General features: G+C 39.0%; 1 protein-coding gene across 1 annotated transcript in view; it reads left to right on the top strand.

Moving 5' to 3' along the window:
• The window catches only part of Tlk (Tousled-like kinase), a 304,040-nt gene that overhangs the window by 15,517 nt on the left and 265,360 nt on the right, over positions 1 to 23,163 (top strand). The window contains exon 2 of the mRNA XM_071590894.1: positions 10,076 to 10,246. Within this exon, the coding sequence (XP_071446995.1) occupies positions 10,216 to 10,246 (31 nt within the window). The 5' untranslated portion in view covers positions 10,076 to 10,215. The remainder of the gene's footprint in view (positions 1 to 10,075; positions 10,247 to 23,163) is intronic.

The following is a 23,163-nucleotide window of genomic DNA, read 5'->3' as shown; positions in this document are numbered from 1 at the left end:
GAAGTATTTTTCTCAATTTGCTCTCCATGCCCACTTAGAGAACTCATTAAGCTTTAGTTGCCTCGAAAAGAGTAGGTATTTCAAGTCTCCAAGTTAAGGTATTCAGAAAAATGGAATGTGGAAATACGAAGTAAAGAGGATATAGATATATTGATGTTCCCTTGTTCGTTCAGTTCATTGATAATATTTTATTATGACCAAACCTCAAAGGCACAGTATGGGTAAGCTAATATCTTGACCAGAGGGATTTGAATATTTACATAGTCTCTTGAACTGATAGTGTAATTTTTTATAGTGGTGTAAGAAATAAAGTATCCCAAACTGCCTGTATATTAATATTACATTATTCTCAGAAGCCTATGTTGCTGTCTTCTTGATGATGCTTTAATTGCCCTGGAGGAAGCTCCTATGCATTTGCATGCATTATTTATGACTGGAAACCTGAAATGCATCTTAAAACTGGCTATTTTAGGTATACATACACAATCAGTGGCTTGTTTAAGGGCGGTAGATTCCAGTACAGATAGATACAAATACTCAATCTTTCCCCGAACAATGAGGAATCATAATGGTAAGAAACTGAAATGATTTTAGAAACTCCAAAGAAACTGCAGGAGATGCAGCAACAGTAACTTTTAAAGGAGTCATCCGCTATTGTGCATTTCAATGCAACAATTGTAGAGGGTAAAAATCATTCGCCTTGACTGGGATTCAAACCCAGATCCCTCAATATCCGGTCGAGTGCTTTAGCCAGTTAAGCTATCAAGGCGTCCTCTTAAAAGCCCCAAAATTTCAGTTTAAGAGGACGCCTCAATAGCTTAAGTGGCTAAAGCACTCGACTGGATATTGAGGGATCTGGGTTCGAATCCCAGTCAAGGCGAATGATTTTAATGCTCTGAAATTGTTGCGTTTTAGAAACATTAAAAACATCGAATTCACAAGTCGGAACAGAGTTGAACATTCCAAGGATATCGGGTGTATTTGGGGGTGCATGTGTGTGTTGGTTGGTGGTTTGTGTGTTTGCATATATGTGGGGTATGGGGGTTTTTGCATGAATGTATGCCATGTTTTGTTTGTGGATTGTGTGAATTTGTGGCTTTAGCATCCATTTTTTTTCTTTTTCTTAATTACGGGTGGTATCCTAGCACCCCCCGCTGCCCACCCTTGTGGGGTATTAGGTAGATGTATCAATGCCTCCATTCTGCTTACTGCAATATACTAGCTGTTGTAGAAATGAAGGGGCAAAAGTAGTCCCATAGTTTGCACTCATATTCAGCGGATTATCTCATTTATCCTTGGGCATTTGATGTTTTTCCAGATATTTAATAGTAATGGCCTGAATTGTAGTGTACATTTGATTATTTGATGCTATATTCATGTAAAATATTGATTGAAATTCTTCTTGCAAAATGGTAGTTGACTTTTTTTGTTATTGATTTGATTGCTTTCTAAGAAGTTTAATGTTTAGTGAAATTGTTTGACCTCATTTGCTTGTGGCAATTGGTTATTATTCAATTTTATTCCAAGCTGTAATGAAGATGTCTGAAATAAACTGTTTCCAAAGGTTTCACTCGAGCTATTAAAGCTGATTATTTTCTCATGTGGTACATCATTCTCATTCAAAAAAATAACTAATTACTGGGATGTATTATCATCTTTAAATATAAAGTTGTTGCATTTGTCAAATAAATTGTGTGTATGAGGCCACATGGAATCACAATTGATATGCAGGAATATTCATTAGGGAGAGCTGATAATGTACATGATTTTGTAATTTTTTTTTTGTTGAATTCTTATTAAACCATTTAGCATAATGTACGCACTATATAATCATTCACTTAAATACAATGCATTTAAATGAATGCAATAAATTTTCTCTGGCTGAAGAACAGCTTTTATAGGTGGTGAAAAAAGTCCTAATAAGAAGTCACTCTCTCTTCTTTTACATTAGATGATGAATAAAAATGTTGAACAGCAAGTTTGTGGTCATTTGAGGCCAAACTCTGTCATTTTCATTCTAATGTATTTCCGACCAGTTAGAACCAACATTTTACAATTTTCCATTTATCATGTTAATTAGTTTCATATCCAAGTTAGGCGTCAAGAAGAATTTCTAATAGTGCCAATTTAAACCAGTTTTCCCACTTGCAGGTCTTGTAGATAAATTAAAATAACCTATTATTCAAATAATATATTTTAAGTGTATTTATAATATTATAAATGAAGCATATTCACAAAGGAAAAGAAATGTACTACATGTAATGTTTTTAGGTACATATCCTCAATGGAATACAATATTAATGGGGCACCAAAATTGCTATGGAATGAAATTATGATGAGAATCATAAATCTAGAATTAAAACATTGCTAGGTAGTTTAAAGGCTCCTGTACCATCTTTATCTTAAATGGATATTTTTTTGTTTCATGACATTTTTAGTAATTCTTCTTTATTCTTCCAAATAGTGATAGACCATGGTGGAATGAACTTAAGTTGACTCATGGAAGTTTCCAAGTCACAGGTGTAAGGAATGTGTATGATTAGTATTTGATATTTGAGTCTGTCTTCTAAAGGTCTTGCTCTAATTAGGCTGAAAATACAAAATGACGTAAATAATATTGAACACTGGCTCTTGGACCTCATTAATATATACTCATCATGCATACTGCCTTTCACATAATTAAATAAATTTATACGGCCGTGAAATAAAATTTGAATTATTTTTTGCGATCAGGTTAATTTTAAAGAGTCTCAGTCAAATTAATGGTAATTGACCAGTTTTAAGAGAGTTCTTATTCATGATGATTGTTGCTGATGTTAAATTAAGTTTCTTGAGTGAAATTTTTCGTTGCTTATCCAGGTAATGTTATGATTTTTAAAATCATTATCCAGTTATAGTGAAAAGTGGTATGTTAACATGCACGTTGCTGTAAAAAATCAAATGCTATCTTGTAGGCGTCTTCTTCCCCGATACGCACAGCGTAATTTCTATTCAAAAAGCGAATAATTAGCTATTAATTTATATTTTTCCTTGGATAAGGCATATGCCACAAAGTATTTTAGTGCGTGTATTTCCAGGGAACATAAACCATGGAATTATTTAATATTGGAAAATCAAAAACAGCTCTCAATGGCTTATAATAAAGAAATTCATCCAAGAAAGGCGGTATGGATTTTTAAAAATTTCTATTTTTTTGCATTAACAACAATTGTGCGTTAAGTACTGAAAATATCGAACATTTTACGGTTTATGTGACTAGTACTGTTACATTGTGTATCATGCATCTTACAAGTTTGTGTCGTGTGATGGTCCCAGAATAAGTTACCCAACACTTAAAACTAAGCAAATATTGTTGATTCAAAGCTTTCAATGTTCGCCGGTCGGGAGCAATGAGATCCATTCGAACTTTTCACACCCATGCTGGTATAATGCGAGCATATTATATGTATCCAGCGTCTTCACCTTCTAGTTGGCATTTTGTCGTGTTTAATTAAAATGGGAACATGAGGCAGTTATTATTCTATTATTCATTTAACTCTCTTTAAACACTGTTTTACTGCAACTTTATGTCGACTTACTTTTTCTATGTAGGTAAAACCTTATGTACATTCGATAATATAAAATTAATTCCGGTTTTGTTGTTTTGAGCTGTAATTTTAGCATAAAACGTATTGCCGTAACAGTATACTAGTTCGCAATAATGTTTCAATAAAATCAGAGGAATTGATTAATTCACCCTGAGGTAACTTTCGGTCATTCATTCTACCTCCCTGCGTTCGAATAACCTCCTATTCTCCTACCAAATTGAACTCTAAATTAATTTTAATTTGTCTTGCAGAGATTTTTTAAAATGTTTATGAATCTGTTCGCATTCAATAGTGTAAACTTGAAACTCGAGATTTTACATTCTAAAAATGTAGAATTTTGGCATTTGCCATTTTAAAATCTGTTCAAAGCTTGATTCCTTCCATAAACAACCGTTGGGGTTTTCCAAACCAGCTTATTTCCAGGATTGAGTCTTTGTATGTAAATGTATGGAGAAACAGCAATTACTCGCCACTTTTGTAGGCGCAGAATAATTTCATGCCCCTTCTTCCTTCTCGTATTTTGCCAGTGTCTGTGCCTCGTTTATTTTCATATTCAGTGAGTTCCACAGTTATTGTGCATTCATAGTATCCAGTGAATATTTCCGATTGTCATATCAAAAAGCAATCGCTTGGCAGTATGTCAGTTCATTTATAACCTTCTCTTTTGTTCAGGCTACACTCACAGAATAGTACATTCGTGATTTTAGTTAACCATGCGTCATAAATCGAGGTATCTGTGGGACCGTTGAGTGCGTTGTAGCCTTCCAGATTATTTGTCCATTTTGTAGTATTGAAAGTAAGAAACTGTTGACTTAGCTTTTCTCCGCTTTCTAATATTCCCTCTCCCTGCATCCTCTGCCCGTTGAAGAATCTGTAATTTTTAAAAATTAAATGGATCATTACCCACTACGTTCTGATTAATAAATGTGAAGTTCGAAATTGAAGCTTTCTGGGTTCAAGGGGCATTAATTATTAAACGGAAAATGTTGGGGAGGATCTTCGTATGGACGTTGGAGACCGTATATCTATCGGGTTGTATTAAGTTTAGAAATCTATGTTTACTTATGTGATTATTTAAATGACTTGTACATATTTACTCGTATGATGCCGTGATCATTTGATACTCTTTTAGAATAGAATCCAACATTTATCATTGAGTCTTAAACCCATTTTATGCACTACTTGAAACGTATTCCTGCATAGTTTCGAAAATATATCCATTGCTTCGAAAATTATTAGAAAACTTCAGCGTTTATCTCTTTATGAATTTGAGAGATACTTTACGCGGACACTTCGTGGAATTTTAATACACAAGGAAGAATCAAATAACTTGGCGTGATCATAATATTGAATAATTTTTTGCTACCCCGTAGCTAAAAAGTCCAGGTGATAATACAATGTGGCGAAACTAGTCGGCAGTAAAAATTTTAGATTTTGTGAAGGTGTTATGATTCTTCCTTCTACATTTAATAATATGATAATAATTCAACATCCATTTGCGTACACTGAATTTTCGGTCGTGTGTACTAACCCTGAGATTAATAAAGTAGTACATGTATAATATGATGGAAGTTCATCGTAATCATGCTTGTGATTTTCAATTGTGAGGGGTTAAATCCTTGTTACACGAATCTGAGTGAGTACATCATATTCGTATTTGATTTCTTAGATAAATCCATGCATCGTTACAGTACTAATTGTGACAAATAGTCGTAGTTTGAGAAATACCAATATCTCTTTCGTAGTACTTACCTTTATCAATATTTTAGCTTGGAAATCTTGAAAAATGTACGAAGTTTATAAATCGACTGCAGATTGAAATTATCACATATGTAGTATGTGTAGCACTTATTTGGTTGCACAAGATTTGTAAAAAAGTATCGGTAACAAATTTATCGTGACATGTGCGTGAAGTGCTGAATTTAGGCCGTCGGTTACGTGTGCGCCTGATCACAGATCGTATTAGCATTGATAAGATGACAGTGCACGCCATTATCACTGAACATTTGGCAATGCGAAAGATATGCGCTAAACTAGTTCCGAAGGTCTTGACGGACGACCAAGAGAAATGTCGAGTGTCTGCTTGCGAAGACCTGCAACGTCATCACGATTCCCCAACCACCTTACAGTCCCCCTTATTTTTCATCTTCAATTAATATACTATATACCCTGCAAGCCACCACTAGGGTGTGTGGCAGGGGGTGAATACACATCAGGATAATTTTACCCGAACATGACCCTACCGTGGTCGAACAATGTTATTATAATCCCCTATCGTTCGTGGAAGAAATGAAATCTTAAGTCTATCTGTTCTACACTTAATCTCTCTAATTTTACTAGCATGATCTACCGTACTACCGTAGTCCGATGGGGGTAGTAATAAATTTTCAACATCACCGCTAAAGAGACTTCTCAATTTATGTAAGAGCTTCAATCTGTAATTTAACCTTCGCTCCGTGAGTATTCCCAGCTTAGCTGCTCTAATATTTTTGATACGCTACTAAGTTTATCATAACAACGTTTTACAAATCTAGCTCCTCCCCGCTGCATGCGATCCAATTCGGCAGTTAATCCGACTTCGTGAGGGTCCCATATACTTGCAGCGTATTCCTTCTTCCCACGGACAATACGGGATAGCAACTGCAGGGTTATAGATAGAAAAAATTCCACTTGCCACCCTCAGCGTCTAAAAAATAATTAGTTGTATTTAAATGCATGCTCTTCCACTAACCTTATGTGTTTTGCTATAATAACCCATTCTTTCCGAATGACGTCATTCATGTTCTGTTCATTTGTTTTTAAGTTTCCCTTTCAATCCCTCGTCCCTCTCCGCGGGGGCAAATTCCTGCTACCTGCAACGTTGGGTCGCATTCCCTGCCATTTAGAGACTCTTTGGGGGTAGAGTGTTTCGTGGTGCATTTTCATGTGGTAGTGATGTTTCAATTTCTCGCTTGTTGTGTCCTGGCTTCCGTGTTGTAGGATGTCTTTCGTGCTGCATCATGGGGTGCAGTTTTTTAGTTGTTTTGCGGTATATGTGTTTGCATGAGTATTGGATGAAGGGATTTTTGCATGAGTGTGTGCGCTGCTGTGGGTGTAATTTTCCGTGTTGTTTTTTTGCATGTGGTATTTTTCTTTTTTACGGTTGGTGACCTAACACCCCCCGCCACACGCCCTTGCGGCGGCTTGCGGGGTATTATGTAGATGTAGATGTATTCTAAATGAGGTCTTACCAACGGCAGCTAACATTTCTCTTCGACCTTTTCATCACATTTACCAAGAACCTTTCTAATAAATCCTAATTTTTTTTAGCTTATTCACATATTCCCAATATGTGTTTCACCGAGGAGAGATCGTGAGTGAGGGTAACGCCCAGGTATTTAATCGAGTCTACACCGTCTACGAATTTCGGTGTTCCCAATGCAGTAGGCGTTCGGGAGGGGATTGCTCTTTTTCCAAAAAAATATTAATACGCACTTTTTAAAGTTTAATTCTAATTTCCAAGTGTCCCACCAGCGTTCTATAGCATTAAGGTCATTAGATAAATCTGCTGTGTCCTCAGGATCACGGATATCACGGTAAACCACTGTATCGTCGGCAAATAAACGTATCTTACTAGTTATTACGGAGCCAATGTCGTTAAAGTAAAGTGGAAATAAAAGAGGTCCGATAGCACTTCCTAGGGAACACCTGACGTAACTTCTACTGAAGTTGAACTAACTTCATCTATCATCTACTCTTTGAACCCGACCATTCAAAAAGTCTGAAATCCAACACCATTTTTATCTATGCCATATGCTTCTAGCCTCTATTTCAGGCTCTCAAAAGTAAAAACCTCCCCCAAAGGACACCCATTGGACCATAAGTGCCTTCAAAGAAGCTTGCATGCGTACCCTTAAGGACCTTTCGAAATCCCCCCACTAGGGAGCCTTCAAGTCGTGTAAAAGCCGCCGGCAAAATTGTGTCGACGCTCAAGGGATGTTCTTTGAAGAATATTGAGGCATTGTAGCAATATCTGAAATAAATCTATTTTCCAAAACGTTTCCCGATACTATTTATACAAACTATATGTATTGAAGACTTGTTGATCAAAAATTCGATATTAAAGTTGAATTGCATTTTCGCACTTAATAAATCGTACGTATTTGGGTAAGCTTAAAGAATACTATTCGAATGCTTTCTTCATTGCGGTCGTTTGTGAGTTCGATCCAATTGCTTTTTACGATTACCAGATATGACGTGCAAAATAAGATATTAATGATCTTCAACATCCTAAGGGCGCATACTTTATTTGTCGACTCCTTCAGTAATTTCTTAGTCGCTATAAATTGGACACCCACAAATAAGTTATGTTTTGCACTAATGTAGATGCCAAATTACTTTTCTAGTCTGGACCATTCCACTTCCAAGATTGCTTCCATTTTTGCCTCTTCTATCATTAATATCCTAAACAATTGGCTTGTTTTGGTTAACTTTCGCCTTTGTTATTTGCCTGAATGCGTGTGTGTGGGAATAGGGAATTGAAATATGTGCATAGTACATGCAAGCGCATAATGCTTTAATTTTGATTTTAAATGATATTTTAAGATTTAATATAAATGAGTAAACTTTTCATTTTTGTAATATTGCTCCTAAATCTAATGCTCCTGAGGGGGGTTATAACTTTTTAGAATTTTATCATTTACTAATGCTCCGATTTAATGTGTGTCCTCTGAAGCAATTCACCACATGCTGTACATGTATTGACAGTTCCTACAGTTTCTTTTACGGCTTTCGATATCCCTCTTTTGTTGTATTTCTATTTTTCCTCGATAGTTATCCAGTTATCCGCTCCTTGCCTTCACTCATGATTTTCTCTGCAGCCTGCAGATACTCTTTCCTTGTCAATCCAGTTAATCCGTCTACATTCCATTTCCTAAACCGCCTCCCCAGCCTGTTCTTTCTGAATCGGGCGCTAAACTTGATAAATACTAAATAGTGACCTGAGTCTGCTTCTGCTCCCGGTAAAGTTTGTGAATTGATTACGCTGTTCCTGTATCTGTAACTAACCATAGCATGCGTAATTTAACTAATACCTTTCTGAGTCACCTGGCATTTTCCATGTATACCTACGACTTTTGTGTAGTCTAAACCAAGTTTTGGGGATGACTAGTCCCTCTCTCCTACAGTTCTCAATTGGTTTCTTTCCGCGGTAATTTCTGGTATTTTTGGGGCAGACCTTGTATATCCACTGGCGCTTCCACATGCAGTATCCAGCGGGATTATCTTGAACTAAGAATTGCCGAGAGGTATTTCCTCATTTTGTGTTGCATCTCGTAGTTGGTCAACTTGGCCTTAGGTATTAGAGTGAATAGACTGACGATAATCGTAATTATAACAGTAATAATAATGATTAGTTTTTCTGGTGTCTGTCATTGAAATTTGATAGTCTTATTCGTTGTAAATGCTTGCAAATAGTTCGTGAGGCTAAGAATGTGTGTATCTGCATGCTTTAAAATTCAAGTGTTATCATGTTTGTAACTATGTTTTGTCAGTGCCCATCCAAAATCAACCTTAAACGATTCACTGCTAAATAATAATCAGAACAATTTTTTTTGCACTCCCGGAAGTCTCTGATAGCCCATCTGGAACAATTTTGTTTGCACTTCCGGAAGTGTCTGATAGCCCATCTGCCTATGGGATCCCGTTAAGCCATTTCAGGCTTACAGTTAGAAATAGAATAAAATAAAAATACTAATATCGCAAGAATAAACCTTGGCATAATGGCGGATTATTGAGATCTGAAAAAGTGGACACAGTTGGAAGAATGGCTTCACCCTGACCCACCAACAATGATATTAAATGAAACTCAACATGTGTATTATCGTACCATTAGAAGCCACAACTTTTATATCTTTGTTATAAGGAAATTGCGAGTCATTCTTCACTACAGCTAAATGTTAAGTTCTATTTTTCCACACCAGGGTCTGTGGAATATAGAAAACTTCTCTGGTTGTAATAAAAGTAAGAGTATCGACTTATGGGGTCGCGAGGGTTTGTTGATACAGCCAGCAGGGAAGAATGGGAATTCTTCTCTAAAATTTGTTTCGAACTCGGATTGCCCAGTTGTGTTCAGTTAATTTAACTATCAAGTATGGGCTTCGAAAGAGGCCGATGCGAAATAAATTCGTTACTGAAGCCCCGTTTTTGGCTATAAAGGGAATATTCCTCAGCAAGCCTTGCGTTAATTGGATAAACCATTTGTTGTGCGCTGCGCGGCGTTTTATCGAAGAAAATTCCAAGGGTAATGTCGGGAAGAGCGTTATCAGCAGTCGCGCGCACTTTTGCAAGTTAATTAATATGTCGAAATTCGCCTTCGAAAAATAAACTTTTTGTCTTGACCGGCATTCGAACGAACCCGGTCGCGTCACACAGTCGGGGGTTCACTGATCGATTAAATTTTTATTTTGAGCCGACGGCTTTGTAACGTGTATTCGTTTCTGTCTCTACAGGCTCTGAGTCGGCGGTCGCGGCCTCTCGGTAGTGTAGCCGAGGACGCCGACGCCATCGGCAGCGAAGCCTCGCCACCACCCCCGCCGGTGCTGGGTTGACACGGAGGGGCGGTGGGAGGCGGGGACGGAAATCGGGGGGCATGAACGACAACCGGTGGAATACTGGTGGAGGTGAGTACCAGCCTTTCCCATTCCCTGAAGACTTTCCCCCTCTCACGTGACAACCGTGTCATCTGCGAATGGAAATATCGGCGCCCGTGAGCGCTAGGGCCCGAGTCACGAAGTTCAAAGTGATTTTGCTCTGCACGCATCGAATCGATGATTAGTTATCGACGATGGTGAGCGGTGCCTGATCTCCTCTGTTACAAAGAATTTAAAACTCTATGGGTGGTCCGCCCCCGCTAACGAGAGGGGTTGACGCGTGGGGAGCACGATTTGAAAGGGGCAGTTAACAGTCACGAATCGTACCTGATGGTTCGCTCTCTTCTTGAAGAGATCTCTCTCTCTCTGTAGTTCCTTTTGGTGTGATAGTCAGTCACTCAGTTCCCTAATTGAGGAATCCGAGACGAAGCCCGACTTGAGCGGTATCCGTTCTTGGAAAACATTTTACCTATAGTACTCGCCATTCCTTAATAGTGAGCTGGTTCCGACATTGAACCTTGCCACAACTCATACGCATTCCTAAGTCTCGTTTCATTTATTCGAGGTATTCTACCTATTTAAAAGTATGTTTAAGCACAGTCCTTAAAGACTGTTTACTTGCAAGTGTTGCGAGAACATCCTTCTTTCCCCTGCGGTATTTCTCTCTTCATTTCTTCGTAATTTCTACCTGCTTTAATGCTGGAAAAAAATCCTTCCCTCCTCTATCCAGCTAACCCAACGTTCTCCCTTCTATCACTACCTTTCTGAATGTCATCCATCCACCTTCTCTGCCTTTTTCGAATTTCCCCCAAACAACTTCCTCTCTTCTCCTTTTGAAAGTCTCTGCGTTTACCTTCCTCTCTGTTCAACGTATTTTCTCCATTCCCCGCGACACATCTCAAAATCCTCAGATTTACCCTCATCCTCTTGCCTCAAGGATCTCACACCCGAAAAGCCCTACGCTTTTTATTTAAGTTTTTGTAATTCTGATTTTCCACATCTTTAGTCAAGTGCAAGTCAGTCAAGACTTCTATATAAATATTTCTCGTCAACCCTGTTGGTTATTAAGCCACGATGCTACCATGTATTAGTCGATGTAAAACTTATGGGACTTTTCTTCAGAATCTCACGTAGAAATCATGATTTACCACCGTTGCTTAGCGGAGTAATAAAATAGTTTTTCTGATCTACATTTTCCTGAAATGCCTCTATGCATAGTTTACTACGTTCCGCGCCTCGGAGAATCAAAAACCCCTTGTAGTATGGCGTAATGAGCTCTCGCTAATTATCGCTTGTGATTTCTAATCTTTTTCAGAATGAAATTCATGAATGCATTTTCGAATTGTTAGTATAGTTTTCCATAAAAATTAAAGACGAAATGTACTCATTATAATGCGTGTGACCTGTTCTAATTGGAACATTCGAAAAAACAAAACTTCCCGTATCATTTCCAAGTATCAAAAGGACCATATTTCATCGCACGACTCGTATCCTGTCACCAAAACATCTCTAGTTTCTCGCATATTTTGACGAATGACTCGGAATGATATTGCGTCCCTCATTTGTCGAGAGAAGGGGCTGAATACGTAGATTTCCACGTTGATTGCGTTTGTCAGCAGTGGCTGACAAACTCGGGACGCGAGCGACCCCTTGAATCAGTGCGGGGAGATTTGAGTTTTGATTTCTGGAGCTTATCTCTACTGCCGATGTACGCGTAATTATTTTGTATTAACTGCCCCAACGGTGGGCGTTTATTTGTGGACCGTGTCCGTCGTTCACTGGGATGCGCTTTGAAATATTCTCTGGCAGAGGGGGGCGATTTGAGTGACGACGAAATGAAGAGACGACAAGTTTTTATACTTAGAAGCATTATCAGCAATTGGTATCAAATCCAGACGAGATAATGGCGCCTTGCAAATGGTGCTAATTATCTGGGCGATTCCAGCGACGCTGTCGACAGCCTCACACCCGCCGTCTTCAGGTTGAGGCAAAACGAAAACAATACTCAGTTATCTTGCCGAATTATTCCTTAAACGGGAATGTACCATTCGGACGGCATTTGTGTCTCAAACTTTAGTGTTCATATTAATTTCGAGGCCCCTGTTGCCAAATGTGCATATTTAATAAATGGATTCGCTTCAATTTTTTTCAATGCAACAATTTCAATTTCTTTGGAATTCAATTTTTTTGTTTATCCTTCGATCGAATCCCGAATCTGCCTTTTTTGACTAACATACAACCTGAGTTATTTAATTGATAAGTAATTGAAAGGGTTTAATTAATTTTCTGTGGAATAGCACGAGGTGGTAGTTGGATTATCTATATCAGTGGCCACCAAACTTCATAATATCAATTGCTCAGCGGAGTTTACGTGCTTCAGAACTTCGAAATTCATAATATGCATATTTTACCATTGCGCATTGCGTCGCTTTGTACCGACTCGGGAGTTCATTTTATTATACGTGCCGTGTGACCCTAAGGTTTGGGGCAGGCGACCTAATATCTAGGGTGTATTATTTTTTTATACTGATACATAATTTGTGGCCTTCATCGAGTCCTGGATTTATTTGTTATACAGGCGAATTTGCAGATGTTGATACCTTACGCTTCCTTTCCCAGTTTCATAGGAGGGGAGGATTTTGCATATTAAAGGAGTTTTGTTCTGTGATATTTTCTCACATAATTTCAATTGATTAAATGATCCCATCCTCTTAAAATTTAACTTGGAGTTTTGCAGAAATAAATTGAATGTTGCCATCGACTTGACAGTTTCGATGAAAACTAACATTGCTACATTGTAGCACTTTGTCCTTCTACTATTGATGCTAGCATCCACCGACGGAGTTCAGAAAATGAGTGCTCTGGCTAAAAAACGTTTTCATGAATTAACGCAGTTATATGTATACACACCCTCACATGTGTGTTTAAATATATCTATATAATTGTACATAAGTGTGTGTGTGTGTGTGTGTATATATATATAATAAGAGAGAGAGAGAGAGAGAAAGCATTGTTGGGTATAATCCCATAGGAGGCAGCATAGATGGATGCAGAGCATGGAATGAAAGGAGGAAGTGTGCAGAATTGAAGAACAGTTTATTGTTGTGAGAGGTGCCAAGTTGTGCCTTGTTAAGTCACAGAGCTTAGAAATGTAACAGTGGCTATGTTCAATCTTATATATTCTTCAATACTTTTATATTATTAAACGCTCAGCTACCAAATAATAATAATATTTAAAAGATCCTTCGAATCTGCCAGCGTTCAAATACTATCCCGGTTTTTGTTTAAGAGCTTAGAAGCATATCGTTCAGAGATCTTTCTAATATGTTGTTGTTTCCTTCAGCTTAAGTAAAACGTAATTATTTAAGCTATCTCCGGAAATACTTATTTTCTGGGTATTAATCTGTGTTTTTCGCGAAGATATATCCGATTGAAACCAAACCAGACGTCTGTTCACACAGCCAAAATGTTTTGGCGGTAGATGTAGTAAATCTCCATGATGAATATAAAATTTGTCGATTACACGTAGTTTAGGGGCGTTGTCCCTGGATTGTTAGCGACCAGTTATCTGAATTGCTTCCGACATCTGGCATCCATGAAAACTAGGAATAAATTAATTTAAACATTTACCTGTGGCTCTTTTGTTTCAAATCGAACCTCACATTATGATCATCAAGACCAAGAATGATTAATGCAGTCTTTAAGAGTTTGCATGGGATCTAAAGTATTATAGTAAGAGGCAAGCGTGTGCCAATTGTATTAAAAGTTGGTGAAAAATAATATTAGCAAAATTCGTGGCATTATTTTGGCTACCTGACCAATATTGTATATATCGTTACAGTTTCCTTTGGCAGGCTAACTTTCAATAATATGTGAAGGCACTGTGGGTCCCCTCGGACATTAATGATACAATAAAACTCTTTGTCGCAACACGATAAGAATACTAGTGCTGGAGGACGATACAGCGAGATTAATATATCAAAATCATTCCCTGAAAACATAAAATTTCGGATAACCCTTGACGCATCTAGAGATGATTGCAAATTGACGATGTGGAAAGAAATACTACCTTGATCAAAAAGTTCCCGGAATAACCACCGTGTGGCGCTCCCATCGTTCCGATTTGAGTTCTGTTTTTTTTGTTAAATTGGTACATCTGTTGTTGATATTCCCTTTAAATATTAGTGTCATAACTTGAAATTTGCAAAAGTTACGTAGCCAAGAGTACATCTATCTCTGTGTGTGTTGGCGATTTTTTACAATTTCAGAAATGGATTTAAATTTGCAACAACGAACTTGTATTAAATTTTGCGTAAAAAACGGATTTAGTGGCGCACGGACGTTGGAAATGTTGGAAAAGTGTTTCGGCAACGATTCTCTAAAAAAAACGGTCGTTTACCAGTGGCACGAGCGGTTCAGAAGTGGTCGTGAGTCAATCGAAGATGATGAACGCAGTGGCAGACCATCGACATCGAAAGTCGGTGAAAAAATTGATAAAGTAAAAGAAATGTTGGTCAATAACCGCAAATTAACCATCAGAGAAATAGCGGAGGACTTGAACATTGCCTATGGATCCGCCCAAGACATTGTGGTTAATGATTTGGGTTTCCGTCGTGTAGCAGCAAAGTTGGTGCCAAAAGACCTCAATTTCATGCAAAAAAGAGACCGTGTTGACGTCGCAAAAGACATGATTTGCGAGGCTGAATCCGATCCCACATTCATCAAAAGGATCATTACTGGAGACGAGACGTGGGTTTATGAGTACGACACGCAATCCAGACATCAGGCAAGTGAATGGCGTTCACCAAATGAGCCGAGACCAAAAAAACCACGTCGTTTTCAGCCAAAAAAGAAGGCAATGCTGACGGTTTTCATGGATTACAACGGTGTAGTGCATCATGAATTTTTGCCAGAAGGCCAGACAGTAAACAAAGAGTATTATTTGGGCGTTATGAGACGTTTGCGTGAAGCAATTCGCCGAAAGAGACCAGAAATGTGGGCAGAAAACTCGTGGATTTTGCACCATGATAACGCACCGTCGCACAGTGCTATCATTATTCGTAATTTTTTGACGAAAAATGCAACAAATACCATCCAACAGCCACCGAATTCACCTGATTTGGCTCCCTGTGACTTCTTTCTGTTCAATCGAGTTAAGAAACCATTACGGGGAACGCGTTTTAGCAGCCGAGAGGAAGTAATGGAAAAATCGCAGGAAGCACTGATGGACATACCGAAAACCGACCGTAACTTTTGCAAATGTCAAGTTATGACACTAAGATTTAAAGGGAATATCAACAACAGATGTACCAATTTAACAAAAAAACAGAACTCAAATCGGAACGATGGGAGCGCCACACGGTGGTTATTCCGGGAACTTTTTGATCAAGGTAGTATGTCTATAATAATTTTGATTAGAAATTTAACGAATGCGAACGTTCTTACGAAAAAACAAATACTTCTGCCATAATAATTATCCGCTTTTTCAAACGCTTTGAATTCCGTTTTTCCAAATCATTACTTAGGTCTCGGCCCTACTTGAGTTCAGTTAATTAAAATCTGTACCAAATGAATACTCTTGCATCATATTAGGTAACATGTATGTTTACGCTGGCATCATGAACGACCAACAGTAATGAGATACTAGCAAGGATTCGGTGATTATCCATTATAATATTATTCCAGGTAAATGTATACATTCTTCATGCACGGCAAATAAAGAATTTCGAAGTACTGTATAAATTACTTTGAAAGTTACGCATTCTAGCTGCGTTCTTATTAAAACCATTTAGCCTCACCTAATCCCAGAGACCGATGCTAATCTGATCTTGGTAGTTTTTTTTCAAAAGGTACATGTCACAAGGGAAGGATCCAACCTGGATTCACTAGAAGGAAAGGTCGCAATTGATACGTATTTCAAGGTTTTTGTCAATACAGTTGCATCAGTTATTCAAGGACACCGCATGCCACCATATATTTAAAGAACAAACTCAAACGGTGCGGTGGTATTCCATTGCTACACTACGCTATTAAAATGTGCCATAAGCTATGCACCAATTTTTAATGATTAAAGGGAAGTGTAAAATCATTGTTAATAGTCCAACATCATGTGTGCCATAACATATCCACGGTGGCGTTACAAGACACTCGAATACTGATTTTGTTTTGAAGTACCAATGGCGAGAGCACGCGTATATCAATCAGTCATTGAATTACAATCAAGCGACTTAGTTTAGTAAGCAACGGATCACCGATTTCCGATGACTGCGGAAAAGTCTTTGTTAAAATAGTGGGAAGAACCGCGCTTTGTAAAAAATGCATTGATCTGCAAGTTAAGTGATTGTTTACTCAATCCGGCGTTGGCCGAAGCCTCTCGTCGCTCATTGGACTGGTTATGGTAATATACCTTTATTAATAATCTATTCATAACACACAATAATTACCATCATTAATTTTACAAGTGAATAGACGGCTATTTCCAGTTTGACTGCTAGTTTAATTGGGAAGAAATGGCCAAGGGAAATTTAATCTTGTACCATTCGTCAATGAATACCATTTGACTGGAGCCTTTTATTGTTTTAAAAACAACTAAAACCTGTTAATCAATATTCACATTTTTCTCTTAGTGAAAAAAATAGACTGGGTAATTAATGTTCAATATCTATACAGTATACATTTCCTGAAGAATTGAGTGTAGCCACCCCTCAATCAAATTGTAAATAAGTTTTTAATCCATAAAAGTTTATGGAGAAAGTTATTTTATGAAGACTTCAAAGTTTCCTGAGAAGAACACAGTATCACTGCTGTGGGTCTTTTGGCAAACAATTTGGTTTGAGAATCTTCGTCAGGACATCGATGAGAAGTAAGATAAACCATAAACACAGCAATCAACCAGAAGGTCGGCTTGGTAGGTGAGGGTAGAGTTCACCCAGTACTATGCCCGACGTCGTGTAAAATGAAGAGAAATAGGATATGGTGCCCGAAATTCCTCTATCTGCTGGTTACATTTTCTATGGAGTTCAAGGGCGTTCAAATTTGCGGTGAGGCATTCTATGATTTTGTGCAAAAATATTGTACCATTATTTATGTATTTCTATGGACTAATTTATTTCAAATTAAATTTTATTAATTAATAGTACGTTTTCTGGGACGTAAGATAGCTGACATAATAACAAAAGTAATTATAATTTCAGCGATTTGCAGGTAGCGGCTTCATCACATCTGTAGGAATGATCCCCATCCGTACCGTGTATCTTGCCGTAAATTGGCTTCTTTAGGTCTCGAGCACCATCGTACTCATTCACGGAGATGCAACAGTTAATGAATGAATGCCAAAGTATTGATTATTTACATGAATGTCTAACTACAAGTGATATCTTTTTAACTCGTCAAGTCCTTTAAAATAGCAATTGCATTTAAGGGCGAAGCAAATCCTCGTAAATGAAATTTACGGAATTTTTCCCTCCCTCCGACAACTTAAATTTTGCTAGCTCGATAAAAAATTTACTTGGATTTTCATCAGTTTTATTAATTAGCATATTCAAAGCTAGCGGATAGGCGTTTGTGTATTTGAGACAAAAATATTTTCCATGTGGAATCAACCATGCCTACATCATTTGGATGGGGTTTTTTCATCTGTTCACTGCTCTCCCGGGGTACCGCGTACTAAGGGATTCAGCTACGGTCCTTTTTCAAGGTCAGAGGCTATCGATTAGTAAGAAGTTTTTCGCCGTCGCGAAATTGTGGAAGTTGTTAATCCCATATGAAACTGTGGAGAGAGTTAACTTGCCTTGGTTTACTTCTTATCTGCGTCGTCAATATCTCTCATTTTGTCCAAGTGGTGGGTGGGCAAATCATGACTGAATCTTAGAATTTCCCGTAGCAGCTTGGCATTGGTGGTTTTCTCTCTACGTTGGACAAGTCGGAATTTGGCCGAAACTCCCGTCATATTAGTTTGTATTCGTCACGTTCCTAAAATATCTAATCACCTTAACCCCAGTCCTATTTCTTAAAACGCAAGGTTTTGAAGCAAGCGGGTGCACATCTGGGCGGAATCTTTCTGGATGCATCTTCAAAAGCAAAAGGTGCCATGATTGCGTGTCGAAGCGATTACTTAGATGGTGGCGTTCCTTCCGGCTGCCTTAGGAGGGAGTGGCCGGAATCAGTCAACTTGGATCGGAGGGTAATTGTTGGGTTCTCAGTGAGCGCTGACGTTTCGTAGTGTTGCCTCCGGAACGGTTTTTTCCACGCAAGTATCACATTATCTCAATCGATCAAGCTTCACACTAAAGATGTGAGCAAAAGCGTGATAGCTTTCGATATATGGGAATTACGTACGAAACCTTTACGTGGCCCTACGGAGAAGGGTATTGAAATCCTGGGATATTTTATTAGATTAAATTGTATGATTATCATTATTATAAATAAACAATGATAAATTATTGAATTATCATTTCATTCCCTCTTATTTTTGGTTAAAATACATTTCTTAGTATAAATATCAATTACGATCGTGAAGAAAATAAAATTTTATGGCTTTCGCAAACCGCTTGTTTTTCTATGGTAAATTGGTAGGATTTACGCTGGAAGTACCGGCATTTCGGGTGGTACGTTAGCTCACTACTGAGGGCCAGGGTTCAAACCCCGGAGGTGTTGAATATTTTTCAGAGGTATCTCGATCCCTACTTGAGGTGCTTTGTGGAGGGCACTTTGAGTGAGTACGCCGTCCGTCGGATGGGACGTTAAGCTGCGGACCCCTTGGCGACTTTCGTTAAGAGTAGGCTAATGTCGGCGCCGGGTTTCTCTCCACCCTTCATCCTTTCTTGTCCATCCTCAATGGCGCTAATGACCTCAGCTGTCGGTCGCCTCCCCTGAATACTACTACTCCGATTAAGACAATTTCTCCATGATTTTTGTGTGTTCACAGTGAACTGAATCCACCCATTCACCATCTGCGCTGATGTTATTCGGTCCATAAGGAGTCGGGGATATATATCGATCCGATCAATCGCCTCAGTTGATCTGTTGCGGTTTTTCGCTCACGTCAATCTGCTAAGAACAATTCTAGTGTCCTTAATAGAATTGGACCAAACAATGCCATGAAAATCATAGCGGAGCGTAGCTGGCCTTCGAAAGCTCGCGATCTTCTGTTATTTACCCGTTAAAGTTTCGCTGTCGGATGTTGCATAGGCTCTTTTAAAACCTAAACAGAACGGAAGTCAAGGATAGTTATGAAGCTGTTATTTTTGATAAATTAAGGCAGCTTTTGCGCCGCGACTCTTTACTTGGGTGAGATTTTGCGCTCATATCCGCTCCTCTTAAAATTAAAAAGGCATTTGGCGTTTCTCACAATTTGGCACAAATCCCGAATTGAAAGCTTAATTATTATCAATTGTAATCAAGCTATAATCTACAGCTATGTCACGTCTCCCATTCATTTTCGATACTCGGGAAACTACGTTTCTTTTATCGTGGAAATGATCGGAAAAGAAAGAAATACTTGGTTGTTCCACATATATTTTATTAACACGACCTAGGTTTCGACTTACAAAGTCATCATCAGGTAAAGAACAGAAGACACAGGGCTTTATATAGTGGATAGAGAACTGGAGAGGGGAGGTGTTTGAGAAGAGGGAGGAGGGGAAAGAGAAAGGGAAATGGTGTGTAAGTTTGGGGGGAGGGGGAGAAGACGGTTGTGTATGGCGTCGGGGTGGGAGATTACGGTTGGGTACTGCTTCAGGGGGGGAGAGGGGCTGAGGAACAGAGGGAGGTCCAGGAGGGGGGAACGGGAGGAATAAGTTAGGTCATTAACTAGAATACCCTTAAGGTGACTATTCTTTGAAATTTCCAACCGTTCCAAGGCATCTAATCTTAAGCCTTTTTTCTCTACATGCAGAATTTTGGGGACAAAGTCACTGGAGTGGTTGTTTTCTATAAGGTGCTGGGCAAAATTGGATGACATATTTCCGTTTTTAAAACAAGCGTAATGTTCCTTGACACGATCACTGAATTTCCTTCCGGTTTGTCCAATGTAGAAGGCAGAGCACTCACAACACAATTGATAAACTCCACTCCTTTCCAATGCGGGAATTTTGTCCTTGCAGTTTGATAAAAGGTTCCCTAAGTTGGCTCTATTATAGAAGGCAGGTTTAATATTGTTTCCTGCAAGGGATCTGGTGACTTTACGGGAAATATTCCCCAGGAAGAGAATTCTTCTCCACTTCGAAACGTCTTCCTTGGGGATGGATCCGAATATTGATTTGACGGCTATTTTCTCTAGTTTTTTCCGATACAAGTTATCGACTAATTGGGAGCAGAAACCGTTGTTTTCAGCTATTGTTTTAATGATTTTAAGTTCGTTTTGGGTATTTTGTGGCGATAGAGGGATGCTAGTCAGACGGTGGACCATAGAGTTGAAGGCCGCTAATTTTTGTGGGAAATGATGTCTTGACGTAGAATGAATGATATGATCCGTACAAGTGTCCTTCCGGAAAATGGAGAAGTCCAGCTGCCGATTATTTTTAGTGATTGTTATATCTAAAAAGTTAATGGAGTTGTTGAGCTCTTTCTCCATAGTGAACTTAATGTTTTTATCCAAGGAGTTAAGGGTTATCAAGAAGCTATCCAGTTGTCTTTGTGAACCAGCCCATACACAAAAAATATCATCTACGTAACGGTGCCAAGAGATTATGTTTTTCACCAAGTTGTTGGAAGAGGAGAACAGAGTACTTTCCACCTGGTCCATATAGATGTCTGCTAGTAGAGGGGAAACAGGAGATCCCATGGCCAGACCATGGGTTTGTAGGAAATATTTTCCGTTGAACTTGAAATAGTTCTGCGATACACATGTTTTTAACACCAAACACAACTCACTGATTACTGGGAACGGGACCCCCTTCCGAAAAAGGATTTCTTCGGCTAACTGGAGGGCTTCCTGCGTGGGAACACTCGGGAAAAGGCTGCACACATCGAAGGAGACAAGGATGCACTTGGGAGGGAGGACTAACTCTGCAAGGCGGCGGGTCATATCGGAGGAGTTTTTGATACCAAATTTTGGGACGAACTTGGTGTGCTCCTTGAAGATGGCGTTTGCTCTTCTTGCCAGGTGGTGATTAGGGGCTGAAATATTGGAAACCACCGGCCTGATGGGAATATCTGGTTTGTGAGTTTTTGGGAGACCAAAAAACCGGGGCGCTGAGGGATTCATTTGCACTAACCGATGCACTTCGGGTGGTTGGAAAATAACTGAGCAGGATTCACAAAGACAACTGGATAGCTTCTTGATAACCCTTAACTCCTTGGATAAAAACATTAAGTTCACTACATCTACATCTACATAATACCCCGCAAGCCGCCGCAAGGGCGTGTGGCGGGGGGTGTTAGGTCACCAACCGTAAAAAAGAAAAATACCACATGCAAAAAAACAACACGGAAAATTACACCCACAGCAGCGCACACACTCATGCAAAAATCCCTTTATCCAATACTCATGCAAACACATATACCGCAAAACAACTAAAAAACTGCACCTCATGATGCAGCACGAAAGCCATCCAACAACACGCAAGCCAGGACAAAACAAGCAAGAAATTGAAACACCACATGAAAATGCACCACGAAACACTCTATCCCCAAGAGTCTGTAAAAGGCAGGAAATGCGACCCAACGTTGCAGGTAGCAGGAATTTCCCCCCGCGGAGAGGGACGAGGGATTGAAAGGGAAACTTAAAAACAGATGAACAGAACACGAATGAGGTCATTCGGGAAGAATGTGTTAATATAACAAAACACATAAGGTTAGTGGAAGAGCATGCATTTAAATACAACTAATTATTTTTTAGACGCTGAGGGTGGCAAGTGGAATTTTGCTATCTATAACCCTGCAGTTGCTATCCCGTATTGTCCGTGGGAAGAAGGAGTCCTTGAGTCGGCTAGTTCTGGCATCTATTTCCCGAATTTTATATGCATGATCCAAGCGACCAATGTATGTAGGAGTACGAATAATTTGCGAGACCTCGGTGCTGAAACATGCGGATCTAAATTTATTTAATAATTTCAATCTTGCATTGAATCGTCTCTCAGCCAATGATTCCCACCCCAAATCCATGAGCATTTCGGTGACGCTTTGCGTTTTATCGTAGGAATTTTTTACAAAACGGGCTGCCCGGCGTTGAACCTTCTCAATTTCCCGAATGAGACCTTTTTCACTCGGATCCCACACGCTGCATGCGTATTCTAAATGAGGCCTTACAAGAGCGTGGTAACAACGTTCCTTGACCTTCGAGTCACTTTTGCCGACAATGCGTCTAATGAATCCCAATCTTTTATATGCTTGACCGCAGACTTTACGTATGTGAGTCCCCCAAGTTAAGTCTTTTGTGAATGTGACACCTAGGTATTTTACCGTATCAACTACTGCCAGGTCACCTCCAGCTAATTTGTAAGCAAATCCCGTTGATCTTTTAAAGAAATTTACCACTGAACATTTATTATAATTTAGAGTCAATCCCCAGTTAGAACACCATTTAGTAATGCAACCTAAATCCTGCTCTAGAATAAAACGATCCTCATCCCCAGATATCTCCCGATAGATCACCGTGTCATCCGCGAACATCCTAATTTTACTTTTCACTTCGCGGTTCAAATCGTTAACAAAAATCAAGAAAAGCAACGGCCCGATCACACTTCCCTGAGGTACCCCCGACGTGACTCGAACGCTGTCGGAACTAGCGCCATCAAGGACTACCCTCTGTTCCCGCTCTGAAAGAAAATCTTTAACCCAACTTATGGCGCCCTTGTTTATACCCGCGACCTTTAATTTATGAATGAGTTTACCATGTGGGACCTTATCAAATGCCTTTTGAAAATCTAAGAAGATGGCATCCACTTGCCTACCTCTCTCACCCGATAAAAGTAAATCATGTGTAAATAATCCTAATTGGGTTTCGC

Source organism: Hetaerina americana, unplaced genomic scaffold, assembly GCF_022747635.1.
Source record: "Hetaerina americana unplaced genomic scaffold, ioHetAmer1.1.p SCAF_4, whole genome shotgun sequence".
Taxonomy (NCBI): Eukaryota; Metazoa; Arthropoda; class Insecta; order Odonata; family Calopterygidae; genus Hetaerina; species Hetaerina americana.
This window is presented reverse-complemented; position numbering and strand designations above follow the sequence as displayed.